General features: G+C 35.4%; 1 protein-coding gene across 4 annotated transcripts; it reads right to left on the minus strand.

The window, feature by feature from the left end:
• Positions 1 to 1,232: 1,232 nt before the first annotated feature.
• LOC111366110 lies at positions 1,233 to 15,905 on the minus strand. 4 transcript variants are annotated; one of them, XM_022986767.1, is made up of 15 exons: positions 15,763 to 15,905; positions 12,849 to 13,401; positions 12,482 to 12,749; positions 11,643 to 11,926; positions 10,063 to 10,227; positions 9,041 to 9,778; positions 8,818 to 8,909; positions 8,649 to 8,699; positions 8,478 to 8,566; positions 6,380 to 6,991; positions 6,193 to 6,267; positions 5,635 to 5,705; positions 5,473 to 5,530; positions 2,877 to 3,150; positions 1,233 to 2,300 (listed from the first exon to the last, which is right to left on the minus strand). In XM_022986767.1, the coding sequence occupies exons 2-15, from the start codon at positions 13,262 to 13,264 to the stop codon at positions 1,594 to 1,596; spliced, it is 3,900 nt and encodes a 1,299-aa protein (XP_022842535.1). In that variant the 5' UTR covers positions 13,265 to 13,401; positions 15,763 to 15,905; the 3' UTR covers positions 1,233 to 1,593. The 4 variants fall into 4 exon arrangements, with proteins under 4 accessions (XP_022842535.1, XP_022842534.1, XP_022842536.1 ...); XM_022986766.1 differs by having other exon boundaries at positions 12,470 to 12,749; XM_022986768.1 differs by having other exon boundaries at positions 10,087 to 10,227; positions 11,643 to 11,938; positions 12,470 to 12,749.
• Positions 15,906 to 17,293: the final 1,388 nt, after the last annotated feature.

The following is a 17,293-nucleotide window of genomic DNA, read 5'->3' on the forward strand; positions in this document are numbered from 1 at the left end:
TCTCCACATTCTCATTCAAGAATATCTACTGAAGTAACAGTGCAACATTTGGCATCATAAAAACTGTAGTTGTGGATTAACTTTGACATGCATTAATGGCACAAAAGCTTTGCATTCATGTAACAGTCTGCACTGTTTAAAATATTATTATTGAAGAAAACACCTTCAGAACAAGTGAAACCCCAGATATTCTGAAGGCTGTTACCACTGTAATTTAGCAAAACTAATTGCTAATTACTCAGGTAATTAAACTTCAACATCAAACAGGACAACAATGATTTTCCACATATCTTTAGTGAGAATCTGTGACAGAATATATTAGTTTTCTTTGAACAGAAGCAGGAATAAATTTGATAGAGACAGAGGCAATGTGTCCAACATATTCGGCCATCGAAGACTACCAAGATAAGCCGTTTTCAAAAAACTGTAGTTAAGAATGCACAGGCCACCGAGAGTATGTTATATGTAGGGTAACTCCAATAGAAAATAAAAATAGTCACATGTTCTCTCACCCACTGGAGCAAGATGATCACAATATTCCTTGATTTAGAGGAAATTTCTCTTGGACATTTTATGTAACCCCAGGTGATGCATAGTAAAATGAAACAAACAATATAATACAAAAGAATAAATGATATCCTAAGACTGTATGAGGAAATTAAATGAAGACCATGTGATTCTGGAAATTTAAGAAGTAGCTAGTTCTTACACAAGCCTCGAAATTTCTTCTACAAGTGCCTGCATTTGTAGCACAGTGGCATACAATTCAGTGTACAGTGGATTTGAATTGATAACCAACATACCATTTCACAAACCCTATTTATATCGGAGTTAAGTTTGTAGCTCACCGAGTTATAAGTAGCGTTTAATTAAAGCATCATGGCAGTCCTGGACATCAATTGTATACGAAGGAAGTCAACCTGGGGATTCAATACGATATATGGTCAGCAGGAGGTTTCATCCCCAATATAACAGTCCATCCACTCTACCAAAATCCGCACATGCATCACCCCTTACATTACACTGGTAATACCTTCATATTCCATGAAGGAACATCAGATGTTAATGGGAACAATCAGAGCTTTCTGCATCCTACAAAACTTAGAAAGGGTTAGCTCAACTGCAACTTCCTGAGATGAGTGAACCTTTTGAAGTCATCTACTCAATTCAATCTAAAATAAAAGCTTATGTTATACACAACACAAGTGAAACATCTCACAACACCTACCACAGATCGCAAAATAAACAAAACAGTAACTTATTGAACATATAAATTTATGTACAAGGACATTGTTCTCCGACATGTAATTGCTACAACCGAAATACAGGGTTTCCTAAGACCTTATCACTAAGATACTAACTTACACGTCATACAAAAAGATCTTTACAGTCAAGGTGTCAACTTGAATGGGAACAACATCCAAGCATCTCAGATGTTCACTCAAAACTCAACTTGTCTATAGGGAGTAACCAAAAGAATACATGCCCTACTCACAGTCAGGAGTCACATGACATCCTATTAACTGCTCTTCCATGACAACAGTTTTTCTTCTGTGATTGTATAATAAACAGGAATATACAATGATTGCAAGGTCAAACCATCATATTCAAGTCTGCTAGATCATCCATCGGAATTTCAAGCCCACCCATATAGTCATGATCTTGCAATCCAACATCCTCAATGTTGTTAAACCAAGACCCCAGGTCCTCTTCTTGACCAGCAGGATCATCATGTACAGCTAGATCGCCTATTCCAGGAATTTGCAAGCCAGACAGATCTATTGGTTCCTCCAAGAGATCCATGTTATCATTTTTATCCTTGCCAGTGCCACTTCCACTCATCTCATTTGACTTTGATGCAGAACAGAATGTTGTTTTAGGTCGCTCAGACATCTTCCCAAGTAGGCCATTGACAGAAGCAGTGAGTTGACCTGTTTTCTGTCTAGGTTTTGATTTAGGCTTTCTCTCTCCCTTGACATTGGCCAGTGCAGGCCGACCAATTTTAGTGCTTCCGCTTCTGGATAGCACCTCTGTGATATTTCCCTTTCCTTCTCTCTCACTCCGTTTTCCTTTTGCACTGCTTAATAGTGAACTTCCAATGCTTGATGGGATAGCAGTGGATGAGCTAACCGTACCGCCAACAATTTCATCAGGTAGTAACTCACATTTCTTCACCCTATTCGACCATAGGTCTAACTTGCCAGTAGTTTGTTCAAAACCTAGATTTGCTGACATGGGAACTCCAGAAGAATACATTTCTTGATTGTTTGAAGATGGGCTGTGCTGTGCTTCCAAGGGAGCTGAAAAACAAATAAATGACGCCAAAACTAAGATAATGGACAAAAACATAAAAGTATCATCATACCATATGAAAAAATAGAAAGACTTATCACACTTGTCATTTATACCATTAATGCCCTGTGTATAAGATATTGTTCCTAAATTAACCTACCTTCTGGGATTCTTTTAACTTTAAACATTTCACGTTCCCCCTAGAAACATGTCTTAAAGACTAATCAGGAATGATGATTTTATCATGATATTTTATTTTGCAAACAATTATTTTGCAAGAAAAACATTTGATCTGCAGAGTAAAGTTAATATTACCATGCTAATATTTATTCAATTAAACCATAAATGCACGTTCCAAAGGGTTGAGAATGTGAGAACTGTGTTTCATACATAAATCTCATCCACAGGGCTTATGGATATTAATCCGACTGTCCCCATCAGATGTAGCCACCGACACATCTTAGTATCTATTCTTAGTAATACTAGCTCAAGTATAAAAGCAGGAAACATCCATTCAATTTCATGACATATTTAAAGATGTTCAAAAGTTGATAAGCATTCTGGTATCTATAAATGGGACCCACCTGACGTTCTAACTTCAATAGAACATCCAGATGTACTAAGCTGCCACTTCCCGGATTCATTATCAGCACTTGAATTCACTGCTTGTATGTCGCCAATGTGTGCGACTCCAGAAAGAAAAATTTCTTTATACGACGGCTCAGCAAAGCAGCTTTTTCCAGTTGCATCAAATTCCCGACATCGTTCCAATGTCCGCTTAACAAAAGCCAATGCAGCTTGTTTTGCCATTTTACCACTGGCACTTTTCATCCCATGAGCATTAGGACCCCAACAACTCTGGAAAAAAAAATGAATTTAACAAGGAAGCTAGGACGCCAATGGAGCTAGTATGTATTGTGCAGCAGACCAATGAATAGAAACAAATAGAGATCTAAAAATCTGTAAACAACAAAGTTTGAACATTGTATATGCGTTTTGCCTGAACAAAAGCTTAAGTATTAAAATAATTTTATACCCTAAGAAAAATGGCAATCAGTGAATTACACGCAGGTTTTCACGCAGAAAGTGACAGACTTGCTCAAGTAGGATATCTTGGAGTCCGTTTTACTTTGAGGCCCAAAGGAATGATCTAAACAAGTTATTTCTCGTCATTTCTTTGAGTATTTACTGAGCTCATGTTATTTTCCAAACATAGCAGGCTAAGCTTAAATCCCGCCTACACTTGAGGGAGCGTGTTGAAGAATATATATAAATGATATACGTGGTGGTCATCACAGCTCAGTATTTACTCAGGAATGACATGGGCACGTATGTTCTCTTTGTCCAAATGATCTAACACGCTCCCTCAAGAAATGACAGCTCAATATTCGCTCAAGAAAATAACATGTTTGGCTAAACTTAAAAACAAGTAAGATTTAGCCCCTGGAAATGAAAATTGGTGGAATAGTATTTTTTTGAAAAATGAGTGGTTGAAAAGAATGAAAAGTTTTCGATTTACGTATAATATTATTTTATGAAAGCTTGCATGGTTGAAAATAAGAGAGAGAAATGAAATAGAATTTAACAGGGGGCTTAGTCCTAACTCTGTTTCCAATCATCTTGGACATGCAATTTTTTCCTTTCTTCTAAATCTAAATAAATAAAGTAAATAATTTTGAAATACTATCAAACTTTCTTTCATTTACAACATTGACTAGTATTACAATTTATTTATTTTAAAATTTACTTATAAGTAACTTTTTAAGCCTTCCCAAATACATTCTAGATTCTGAAAGTCATTGTTTTTGCTTTCCATTTCAATCACTAAGTGAACACAAGGAAGGTAGTATTTCGAGAAGTAAGCAATCTGTTCATTTCGTCACTTTTTCTTCTTTTTCTTTTTTAATATTTTTTTCTTTTTTGTTTTTCTTTTCTTTTTTCTTTTCTTGTTTTGGTGGGTGGGGATATTTGACTCTGTTTACAGTTGTTGTACGTAAAGCATTGGCATAGCAAACATTTATAATCATAATCAAATATATGACCTGTTAAGAGATGGAACTTCCTAGATTGTTAGTAATTCTATTTTCAGGAATGACATCCACAAATGTATGGCAGATTCAAAAAATAAACCAGCTATATTTTCATTAATTATGGTCGCTTTTTTCTTTTCTTGTTTTGGTGGGTGGGGATATTTGACTCTGTTTACAGTTGTTGTACGTAAAGCATTGGCATAGCAAACATTTATAATCATAATCAAATATATGACCTGTTAAGAGATGGAACTTCCTAGATTGTTAGTAATTCTATTTTCAGGAATGACATCCACAAATGTATGGCAGATTCAAAAAATAAACCAGCAATATTTTCATTAATTATGGTCATGTAATTTTATGATTGACTTGTAAAAAATAAAAAAACTAAATTGAGCAGAATGTTAGATGCTAAGGACTTAATCACGAAGATTGTTGGCATCTTACATAGACACACAATGGAAGAGGGAGCAGCTCGCTAGACCCAATGCTTTTGTTGGCTTTATTCCTTTTTGTTCTGTGACTACTGCATATTAGGCCATAAGTTATTGCATATTTGCTTGCTTAGGATCCATCTTCCATTACTTTATTTTACTCAATTTGCTGTACATGTGACTTCATACCCATGCTATATGTGATTTGCTTGTGTATTTGGTTATCTTTAATGCCTGCTTGCAGGCTTAGTTTATATTATTTTGTTCGATTTTCTTGGGCAAATGTAGTTACTACATTCCTCTCTGTCGCTATTTTTATAATGAGACTAGTACTCCCAAATTTAAATTTTCTAATGGCTCATTGTAATGTAAGTAGTTGAACAAGTTTAGCTTTTGCAAATCCTTCTTTCTTCAGCTTGTACCTCAGTCCCCCTCCCTCTTATACTAAATTTTTTCAATGGATAAACAAGGTAGGGATCGAAAAGAAAATGCTTTGGCTAGGATTGTCATTTCTTCAAGGAGGAAGAATGTATCGAGATGGATGAAATCCTATTCGCTGTATGAAACAAACTTGATGGATATACAAACAATATTCACAAATAAATCTGATATATGTAAATCCATGACACAAACAAATTATATTTACTTCACTTCCAAAAAGGAAGTACGCATTAAAATCAATTAAATAAAGAGAGAACATAGAATAGAAAAATTACCATATACTTTTCATAAGCCATTCCTACAAGTTTCTCTAGAGCACACTGTTCGAACAGGCTGTGGAGAATGAAGTGTTTTGAGTTATTGACAAGAAGCATAAATGGTCGAGTAAAGATCACAATAAAAGCTACATGTCTGAAAATAAGGAACAAATTTCTTACTTCACTTGAAGCTCTTTAGCCTCAGAAGCTGAAGTTAGCAGTCTGCCAAGCAAACTTTTCTTCCTTGAAACCTATTCATCGACTAAAAAATGAGAGAGGCTCCTGACATGAATAACACACTTCACTGCAATCTAGAAGCTTCATTATATAAAAAGCAAGAGTATCCTAACACATGCAAAATTTGAGGATCGATTTAAATTCCTGATCTAAACATATTTTCAGATTCAAAATTGACCGGAAGAACAAAAAGAGAATAGTGGGAAAGACAATTGTTAAGTCTAAGAAATGTCACACATAAAGTACAATCTCATCGAAATCAAGTTTCCAGGGCTAAACCATTCCAATGGGATTCTACTCCGTAAATGGTAAAAAAAATCACAGCATCATGATTGATGATCGAAGCTGAATATGAAACTTCCAGAACCCTTGCATAATAAGATTATAGACCCTCTTTTTCTTTTTCTTTTTCCTTTTCTGTTCTTTTCTTTTTCTCTCTTTTTTTCTTTGAATTGAGAGCGATACAGTAAAGGAAGAGGAGGGGCTTCCGTCTGATCTTACCTCCTCTTGATACTTCTCATCTAATCTACTAAGATCTCCACTGATTTCTTCATCTCCAGTCTGTCCCAAATCAGGCTGATCAAAAGGGCATAGGCAGTCACAAGAATGCAAAGAACCCAGGGTAAGGCTGTGAAAATATAACGTATTGTACAAGCCTGTTTGCATATTGAAAGAAAAACAAGCATACCACTAAATCTGGGTAAAGCCCAATACTATGAATCTCCAAAAGAAGTCTTTCCTTTATTGACATCTTATTGTACTGATATTCAGAACATTCTACGCCAGGCATCATCTGGTCTGGAAGTAAACCATTTTGCAAATGATTGAAGATTGGAAGAATTCCCATGTCTGGAACAGAAGTGCCATTATGATCTGGCATCGTGTGGTCCAGTCCATAGAAGAGTTCCCCATCAGCATTTATCCTGTAACCATTAGAAGCAGAACATCTGGAAATATCACGATTTTGTGACCTTGGTGAGCAGTAAGTATCTGTTTCCATATCTCTTTCCATTTCAAAACGAGATCCATACACATCAAATCGGGGGTCTTCGTTTCCGCTGCAGCAAAGCTCTTGATTTCCTTCTTCGGGAATTAAAGCTGCAATCAGCGTCTGATAAAGAGAGATCTCCTTTGGTGTACTAGCCCCGGGAGCTAAATGTTTTGGGCTAAGTTCAACACCTTTTGTTTCACTTTCTTCTCTCCTAGGGTCATTCATCCCAGATCCATTATGTATTGAAGCAGAACCCTCTGCATCAAGAGGCACAAGTGCTGGCATATCCACGGTGGAACCAAGATTAACCTGGTAGGCAAAGGAAGAGAATAAATGAAATCATGATCAACCTGTAAAGGAAAATTTTCAGCTGCAAGGAAGATGATCAACTAATGCTCAGCAGTGAAACAGATAAGACGTGTCTGGAAATTAGTCTATTAAATAAAGATACAGAGATCTGAAATTTTAAAAAAGGAACAGCGGAACGTAGATTGATGAGCAAGTTTAGAACCAAAAAAACACTTCATTTAGCAGACATCAAAAATATATGTTCTCCAAATAATATGTGTATATGGTATGTCCATAGAACCAAACAAAAAAGCTCTCCTCAGTGAATACTAATGAATCAAGTCACTTTTTCTCTTCCTTTTCTTTTTCCTTTTAACACAAAAACATAAATTTAGTACATAAACATAAATTTAGTCAATAAGTCTTTATATTAAAAAAAAGGATAATTAAATTATTGAAACAAGAAAGTAGCTGTGGCTTAGAGTTCATTATTCAAATGTAAAGGGAGAACTCTTAACTCTCTCAAATTCTTTTATTTTCAGGAATATATACGATGAAAAAGTTACATGAAGGTTAGCTCCCAATTAAAGGAGGAGAAAGGGGGAGTAAAAATAAAAGGTGATCACACTCACCCAAACATGAATATATGAACTCATTCTATTCTAAATTTCCAAAGAGGGAAAAAAAAAAAAAAAAAAAAAAGAAATCCAACAAAATAAGGATGAGATCGGCCGTTTCTCCATTTCACGATAATGTTTAAATTTTTGAAAGCTGAAGTATGCTGTCAGTAACGAAAGAAAAAATCTTGGGAAGAAAATCCTTCATAATTATTTAGGTGTTTCAGGCTAATGCCGCCAAGTGATAACTGAACATGTGAAACTCAGACGATGTTTAAGATTGTTGAATAATAAGTAATTTCTCCAATTATTCTGAAAGATGACAGAATTTCCACCTGCATTTCTCTCAAACCCTCATGATATACTTGCTAAAAGAATCCAGTGCGTAGAATGAGTGATCTTTCAAATAGAATTCTGCAGTAGCTGATAGTCATGCCATTTACAGGAATATGTTAAAATATTCATGATGCAAAATAACATGTATCTGAGTTCTGTTTCAGGCAAAGTAAATCAGAATTGATACAGTTATTCAAGTCACGGACAAAAGTCCATCTTATGTCAGCAGTTATGACACAGTAAATATGTTTTGGCATCTAGCATAATCAGCAGGTGTTACCTACACGGTGATGAACTGATTGGCTAAGCATGCTTCAACAAGGTTGGGCCTCATTTGAACAAGTGGCAGTTGTTGCTCAATAAGGTTCGGCAGGTAACAAGAGAGACTATTGTACTTGATAAAGGATTACTCATCTGATTCTTAGATATATTAACAAAACATAAAACAAGTTGACAAGGCAAGTGATGACATTTGATTACAACACTTCAGGAGTTCAGAAGAAGTCATTCTTGCAGGATCAGAGCTCAGTATTCTTCAAATATAATATATGTACCTGGTCTTTCAGATATGAAATGTCTGTATCAGATATGAGACGATGAAGAGGTTCCATCTTCCTCCAGAACAGGCTAGAAATGGCATGTGCTGCATTCATAAACAACAAATCGATCAAGAAGAAGATATTCTAACAAACTAAGAAGCAACAGTTTCTATTCTAAATTAATACCAGTATTTGTAACAGCATTTGCAGCAGCCAACAGCTCTTCATGCCCATCATCTGAACCAAATATAAAATTGAAATTAAAAAAGAAAAAACAGTAATTGACACATACAGTTAATCCTGTTAGAAGATAACAAAATTAAATATTTAGACTAAACGTTAACAAGTTAATTACCAAGAAAATCAGGTGCTGTATTAGCTGCATTGTGCTTTTGACGTGTATAAGGCTTCCTATCAGAGGGCTTTCGAGTAGGTGGTCGGCCTGCCCTGTTGAACAAAATGTTCACCAAGTTCTAAGAAATTCTCAAACTAATGAACCTGACGGCTCTCACTAAAGAGGAGCAAATAATGCAAAAGGGGGAGGGGGAAAAAAAACAAACCAAGGGAATTAATTGAACCTTTCATTCTTTTCAAAACCAAATCTTGAACTTCTTATTTGTTTTGTTGTTCCAACATTTCCATGTTTTTCAACTGTTAAATTCATGAGGGACCTCGTGGAAGTAAAGCCACGGCCACTCCTCCCTTGCCTTCGGACACCATCTCCATGGTCTTCCCCACTAGCTGCCTTATTTTTTCTATGTGGTAGCAGCAGGGTTGACATTTTTTGGACATTCTGTCCACATTTTTCATCCATCTCATCAAACTTCTTGTTTTTGTCTCTTGGTTTAGCTTCAGCAGCCCCTGATTCCTCACTTTCAGAAAATGCAGCTGAAGAAAAGCTATCATTTTTGAGTTTAAGTTGCCGAGAAGAATGGCCAGGCATGCATCTTTCATTCCCCATCACATCAGGCATCGTATCGATGGTCAGGGTCTCATCACTACTGGGGATGATAGGAACTAAATTAGTTCTTCTTGCTGTTCGAGACATCTTCTGCGGTCTCGGGACCCAGTTAGGGACAGGAGGTGAAGAAGACCGCATTGAGGGTGTACGTTTACGGTTATTCGCCCCAACGGCACCAGGAAGCTTGCTTGTACAGTTAGAAGGCTCCCAATCATTACATGTCGTAGCCTGTTGCACCACTTGAGACAACTTGGATACACCACCTCCGGAACCCGAACGTGAAGCCCGAGCATTTGCATTCAACTTTGAGCTTGAGGTAGGGGTGCCTGAACTCAAATCTTCACGGGTATTTGCCCTGGTTAATGGGATCAAAAGAAATAAATAGTTATCTAACATGAGAGGGGGATTTTAATATCATGGAAAAGAAAATCCAAAAAGGAATCAAATGGAATTCATACTACCAAGAATACAATGGATCCCCCTCCCCACACAGTAACACTCCGATTGCCAGGGTGATATCAAAAAGATGAAAAATGCATAAATCTGTGGAACCATGCAATTAAAAAAAAAAATATATATATATATATATATATATATATATTAAGTGACTAAGAAAAAATGTGTTGATAATTTCCATACTTGTTAACAGCTTTGAGATTCAACCTTTCTTTCTCTGGAGCAGTTGGACGCTCTCTCCTCTCATGAAGGGGGCTGTTGTCCTGCTCAGCCCTAGAGCTAGGACGTGTACCTAAGCCAGTCTGCTGCAAGGCAGCTTCAGCTTTTCCAACTCCTGCACTCCCAGGTCTGCATCAGGTTAAAATTAAGATTATTAGGAATGGAAAATGATAGTGTGCTCACTTGGATAAAAAAATGAGGATTGAACTAAGCAATATAAAGAAAAATAATATTAAAAAAATAACAAAACAAAAGAACTTTAACTGGTTCCCCTACAGTTACTAATTTCAATTGGAAAGATAGTTGCCTCCAATAAGGAGTCGCACCAAAAAAAAAAACACCATTCGTTCCAAAGAGAGGACAACAGTAGAGGCTGTAAAATTCCTCGTTATTACCATCATTTACTGATCCCGGGAAGATTTTCAGGGCAACTTGTAGTTAAAACATGAATTTAGAGTGTAGGTCAATGGACCACAAGCAAACAGAAGGTGAAGCAAAGTCTCAAAGTAACTTTCGAAACCAAAGTGCTTTACATTTAATTATTCATGAGCACAAGTCACTTAACCCATGATCTGAAGTCACAGGTGGTGGCACTGAATACAGAAAATCCAGTCCACATACTATATTAAAATCAGCATTCTACACAGGACAGCGTCCAGAACTCCAAAACTGGCACGAGATTGGATACTCTAAATGAAACAACAAAATAAGACATAAAAAGTCATGTTTAGTCAAAACAATTAATCTATCACGTTCTAAAATAGTAAAATGCTAATACCACAATCACTAAAACCAAATTTCACCACATATCATTTCTAGACTATATTAAGTACACATAAACCATCCCAGATGGAATCAATGAAATTAAAGAAATAAAACAACATTGATGCGTGAGCAATATAGTTGTGTAACCTATTTCTTTTCTGTAAAGTATAGAATTAAAAAAGTAGACTACATTCTTGTATCTTGTAATTATCCAAAGGACCAATAAAATAGAAATTGTAAAGCGCATAATAGCAGTTAATATCAATAAGACTCTTGGCAAAATGAATCCAATCTCGGTTTACAACCCTTCATTTCAAAAAGCTTCTCCTTGTTCTGTTTCAAAGAAGTAAATTGCTAAAATAGGAATTTCCCATTGATCCAATGACACCAAACAAGTTCATATCAACATATAGCACGTCTAGATAAGCATAAAATCACAAAGAAGTAAGCTTATTTATAAATAAATAAGAAAGCATTCGAATGATTATTTTATTTTTATTTTTTTGGTGGGTTGGGGGGGGGGGTGTTAAGAGTTGGAAATATGCAAGTTACTTAAAAGTGACCCCTCCCTACAGTCAAAATAACTCATAAAAAAAAAAAGAAAAAAAAAGACATAACCTATTCAAAATTCTACTTGAGAAGCCTATAAATAAGCAATACCTGTAAATAATCTACTTGAGAGGCCTATAAAATAAGCAACTTTAAGCTTAGCAAAACTCGTTGTATAAATCACTCACCGCAGACAGATGCCTGACCTGTAACAGTTTGAGAAGCAATACCTGAAACTATAGGAATCATTCATCCTAGAACGGGCATCAGTAGGAAGTCGTGGCTGCATTATTTGCTTAGACTCCCTGTAGCTATCAGCAGGTTTCATTACTGTTGAACTTGCAGTTGCATCTGTCTTTATTCCAGTACGCTTTTTCTTCATCTTCGATTTCTCCCAACCATCAATGGTAAGGGACGATGTCCGATCCTCACCATTAATCACAGCGCTGTTAGGAAATCTTAATATTTCCCTATCCTTGTCCACAACTCCAGTTGGCCTTGCAGGGGTATTTGCCTGTACATCCATCTAAATCAATCAAAACTCATAAATCAATCCTACTTGAGAGAAGTTGGAACTCATTTTGAGTATGAATGAATAATGAAGAAAAACCAATGGAGAATGCAAGGGCAAGTTTAGCAGGAGATTAATTTCGAACAGAATGAGAATCCTCAAAATGGACCATAAGGTAATCAACCTGGATTACATATAGATAAAAAGAGAATCGTACACAAAAAGGGAACAGAGCAAAACACCTTGAACCCTAATACTTATCTTTATTTGGATACTTAATTTCAAACAAGTAAATTAGTAGAAATTATTATCACATAACTAAAAATAAATTATTGCAACCTATAATACAAGAAATCAGACAAAAAGGAGAGAGCTTAGCTAATGAAGAGAACTTTATAATTCAACCTTCCATAATCATCACAACATAATTAAGCATAAAAATAAATGCAAACAGAACTTGGCAACAATAGCACACGACCACCACGTCTACTCTGTATAAAGAAAGAATATTTTTAGAATACGAATTAAGAAAGAAATCAAACATACCCTAGGGTCTACCATAGAAGTTCGTGTACGCTTGTTTGGAATGGCATTTTTTGTCCTTTCTTCTGATCTTTGTTGCTCCAGTTCAAAACTACTCATACTGGCATGACTCTGCGATCCCATTTTACTGATGCTCACGCCTGAACCTGACCGATCAGTTGGTAACAAGGCATTGGATCGGTCATTTGATAAGGTATCCAGTCGGGATCTCTTCCTTGATGCAATGGTTGGGAAACATTTGTTGATTACAGATAAACAATCATTGAATGTCTTTACACGTTCCCTGATATGTGGTGTAAGTTCAGAAATTATCCTTACCCCTCATAAAACTTCATATGAAGGAGAAGCAAAATAAATAAGAAAAAAAGTCAACAGTAACTACCTAGCTTTAGTACTGCCTTCCCGAACACCAGCCTTGAGTCGTCTGAGATCTTCTGATGAGGGAGAAGGCAGTGGTTTGCTTTTCGAAGATCCAGGTAGAGAATCTTCTAGTCGGATGCCGACAGCAGCAGTTGCAAGTCGCTTAAATGCCACAGGTCGATTCAACTTATGGTCCACAACCATCGTCTTTGGATCAAAACGCACGCATTGAAAAAAATTCGTCACATCTCCTTGTGTTACAGAAGAACTGTTTCTCGTCATGTTTGGAAGACTTGATAAGATTTGATTCTCCATGTTCTCACAGAAGCTACCCGATCTATCCAAAGAAGTAGTGCTGTAGGATCCACGATGCCCAGATGAGTATAGCGGCCTATCAGGGCTACCAGAAGATAGATCAAATTTGCTAGATGCTGACATTGCATCAACGTCCACGCACTCTCTGTGTTAGAAAACTGGATAACACAGTTGTGCATGGCAATATGGTAATACTACGATCTATGGCACATTAAACCCACAGCTCAAAGTACTAACTGTAACAGCAGAATATAATATGCCTGCAACCCAAAAAAAAATATATATATATTGGAGATCAATGTGAACCCAAACTCAAGCAAATCAGATGTTATTCAAGTGTCAGAAAAATCAATGAATTCTTGAAGGAAAAAAAAAAAAAATCAATCAATGTTATTCAACTGAAGGCATGGGCGGATATGGGGGAGAGGCAGTACTGGGCTGTAGTCCAATGCTGCCCAAGCCCATATCCAAAATCATTCCCTAAAAAGAAAGGGAAAAAAATAACAAGTTAGCCCATTAGACCACCACTAGCCAAGTTGTACTTAGCCAGCCTCCCCAATCTCCCAAATATTGATTTTGTCAAATTCTTAATTCCAACTCAAAACTCATTCATTTACATTTCCCTGAGAACTGTAGATTTGCAGTGAAATTGAAATCCAAAATCCCCAAATTTAAACCCTAAAACCCTAGCCATATTGGAGCCGGTGACCACTTGTTCGCCACCATAAATCGGAGTTGACAATTAGCTTTGGCTTTAAGCCTTTCCAGGTGCAATTTTAAATATTTTTTTCAATTTTTGGGCATGCACTTTGCTGTGATCTATAAATTCCTAAATTTATTGAGGGTTTTGTATATGAATAAGGTGATTGGTTTGGTTGTACAGACAAAAATTGAATCTTTCCCTGTGCTTTCTATTTTTTACCATTCTCTAATTGAGCAAAATAAATTAATCCATTTTTTTACTTTTCTTTCAATTTGCTAAAGGTTGAAAAAGTGAGCAGAGGTACATCTGGGATATACATGAGGCTTTTATACAAAAATTTTTAAGCAATTATGTTGGGTTGTTTCATTTATCAGGTTGTATGTTGTTCACTTTGTATGACATATCACTCAATTATGTTGGGTTTTTTAACTTTTACTCTTTTGGTAATTCTCATTCTTACGTAGCTATCTTAAACTTATATTTGAATATTGGCTGATTAAGGGTTCGTTGGATTTGGTGTTGGAATTTTGGATGGTTATAATATTATTGAATTGTTAGATAAGTAGTTGGATTGTTATTGTTGGATTATTTTCGATTTATTGGGATCCTGAATGTTTTTATTGTTTATGCATTTAGTACAACATCTTAGCGTTGGCATCTATTTAACAAACAAGATCTAGTAAGATATCTAAGAATTGACATCTAGATTTATACTTGTTCGAGTAACTGGCCCACTTTGTCATGAGTATTATGAGGTTAGCCTCTAAACTAGATCTCATGAGTCATAGAGCATCTCTTTTGGTGTGAGTTTGTTGATAAAATTTTAACTTTCAACCCACCACAGTCCTTTTCTGGCTCCTCCCCTGACTGAAGGCCAATCAAGCAACTTAAAAGAGTTTCACAAATGTGCATATCCCTGTTTGAATTTCCAGAAGAAAAAAAGGCCTTGCAAAGATTAAATAATGTTTTGCAATTTTTTCTCTTGATCTTAGCTCATGCAGATATTTCACAAAATTTAGTAAAAACATTCAAATGACTGTCTGCCTAGATGTTATTCAGTTCCATTTGAAGAACTTCTACTTATAAAACGGAGAAGAAAGAAGTTAATGAACTATTCCCCCATGTGTCTAAATGCTATTCAGTCCACACATATCACTATAACAAGAAAAGGTGGAAGTTAATGAAACATTCAAACTGCCAAGTCGACTTTATCTTTCTACACAGATAGCTTCCACCATCTACAACATAGCAAAATGGAATATTTCCATATATAACAATTAAATATTTCTATCAATAACTGCAAGCTCGTGTTACTAAGTAAATAATATTAAAAAAAAATAAAAAATTAGATGTCCAAGTTCCCAAGTTCTAAGTTAGCATTTATAGTTTCTCCTTAGCTAATAATGCTTCTCTTAGCAACTAATTATAAATCACTCTTTGCTTCTCTAAAAGTAGGTGTCATACAAAGTGCAGTAAATACCCAATGCTCGTATTCAAAACTCAAGTGAATTTCATAATGCACTACCAAAAGATTCAAATCATGGTTAATGATTACATTTCATAATCATAAGATAAATTCCCAAAAAAAAAATAATAATAATAAATAAATAATAATAATGTTAAGAAAGAAGAAGTTGCCTGAAAACTTTAAAATTTATAATAACTCTGAACATCTGGTAAAAAAAATGGTGATCCGAAGATCCAACGGGTCGAAAACTCTGCTATGATCAATATACCGTAAAAAAATTCAGCAGCTAAGGCTTCAATTAGGGTTTTGAAAATAAATACTGATAATATCGAATTATCGATGATAACTTTACAATCTTCCATACACGTAACAAGAATTCAACACGCTAAAAATTAAATGAGGCATTTCGGGCTTAAGATGATGACAAAAATTAATTTAAAAAAGAAATACCGGATATAGAAAATCAATCGAAAACAGCGAGTCGTCGATCGGCGGAGGAGAGGTCGGTCGATAAATTGAACGAGAGAATTTTGTTTTCTTTATTGCACCGGATTTTGGCCCGATTTTAAGCCCGGATGAATAAATGCAGTAGCAGTATTGCTAGAAACTCAATGGACCGGAAAAGAAAAAGTTGTCAGAATTGTTGAATCTAAACGGACCGGGCCGGATACTGGCTTGATGTTAGCTTGGGCGGCCCAAATACTGTATTGTAAGGCGGTCCAAAAAAAACCATGGTCAGCTTAACTTATTTTGCAAGTAAAAGTATTTTTAAGTAAATTTTACAATATAATCAAAATAAGATAACTTAGTTTCAACAGTGAAATCGAAGATATAGAACCAACGAGTTCAAATTGAAAGTCCATTCATTGAGGTACAGGCTTTGAATGATCCATGATCATTAATATAAAATAATTTATCTTAAAATGTGCTTATGTACTTCCGTGTAAATTTTTTAATCTTTGCTGAACATGTTTCAGTAATAAAAGTTAACTATAACTATGTTAATTATTTTTGTCACTCTAATCTTGTTTTATCACATTTTACATGTTCTAGATAGATTGAATTCGTCCAGATTACTTACATCTATTTGACTCTGTGGTTATTTATCATATTAGTATTACCAATAATTTATACTAGAAATAGAATAAAAGTAATGTTTACAACTCTACTCGCTAAACCATTTTTAGCATTGATTACATTTGAAAACTCTTAGGGTTGTTAAGGACTAGAAATCAACTTTAAAATGTGCCCATTCCTTTACACAGGTTTTATTAATTGCTTCATTTAATCAAATACACCGTGCATATTTTTCTTGTAAATTGTCGAGTAGAGTTGTTTTATCAACTTGATTAGTAATCCGTGATATTGAATTATGAGTCAAATTTCACCCCAACCCTTTGCATTATAAATTTGAAATATTTTACCCAACTATTGAAATATCAAAACTAATGAAATTCTTAATAATCCTAGTAGGTCGTATTAAATTTGAATTACCGTCCCTCTTCCAACATGTTCTATTGAAATCCTGTTGCCTATATAACCAAAAGTATCTTTATAAACGAGTCCTATTAAGTATTAATTTCACATGGTGGTTACTTTGTAGCAAAGAATTGATTTTTCCGCGCAACTTGGATTACAAGATTATACCATTAAGCGGGGGGCTACTTGTTTGGGAAAAAGCTTAGTTCTTTCATTGACTTCGTATCAAACATTTTCAGGAAAAGACAAATCCCTTACACAATCTACTACATGTGGACGCTTAGAGTCTGGCAACTCGATGAGTTTACCTCTCATTTTACCACTCAACAAGGTTATAAAACTTTGAAAATTGCTACCCAAACAGGGATAAAAAAAACAAGCTGACTTGTCGGTATGTGATTGAGTGTTTTTATGTTACTTTTTTTTCAATTTCCAATGAAATATTGACATGTTCCGGAAAAAAAATTCTATCATTGAGTTGGGCTACGTAGCATGATTGTAA

The sequence above is a fragment of the Olea europaea genome, chromosome 17 (genome assembly GCF_002742605.1).
Source record: "Olea europaea var. sylvestris chromosome 17, O_europaea_v1, whole genome shotgun sequence".
In the NCBI taxonomy this organism is placed as follows: Eukaryota; Viridiplantae; Streptophyta; class Magnoliopsida; order Lamiales; family Oleaceae; genus Olea; species Olea europaea.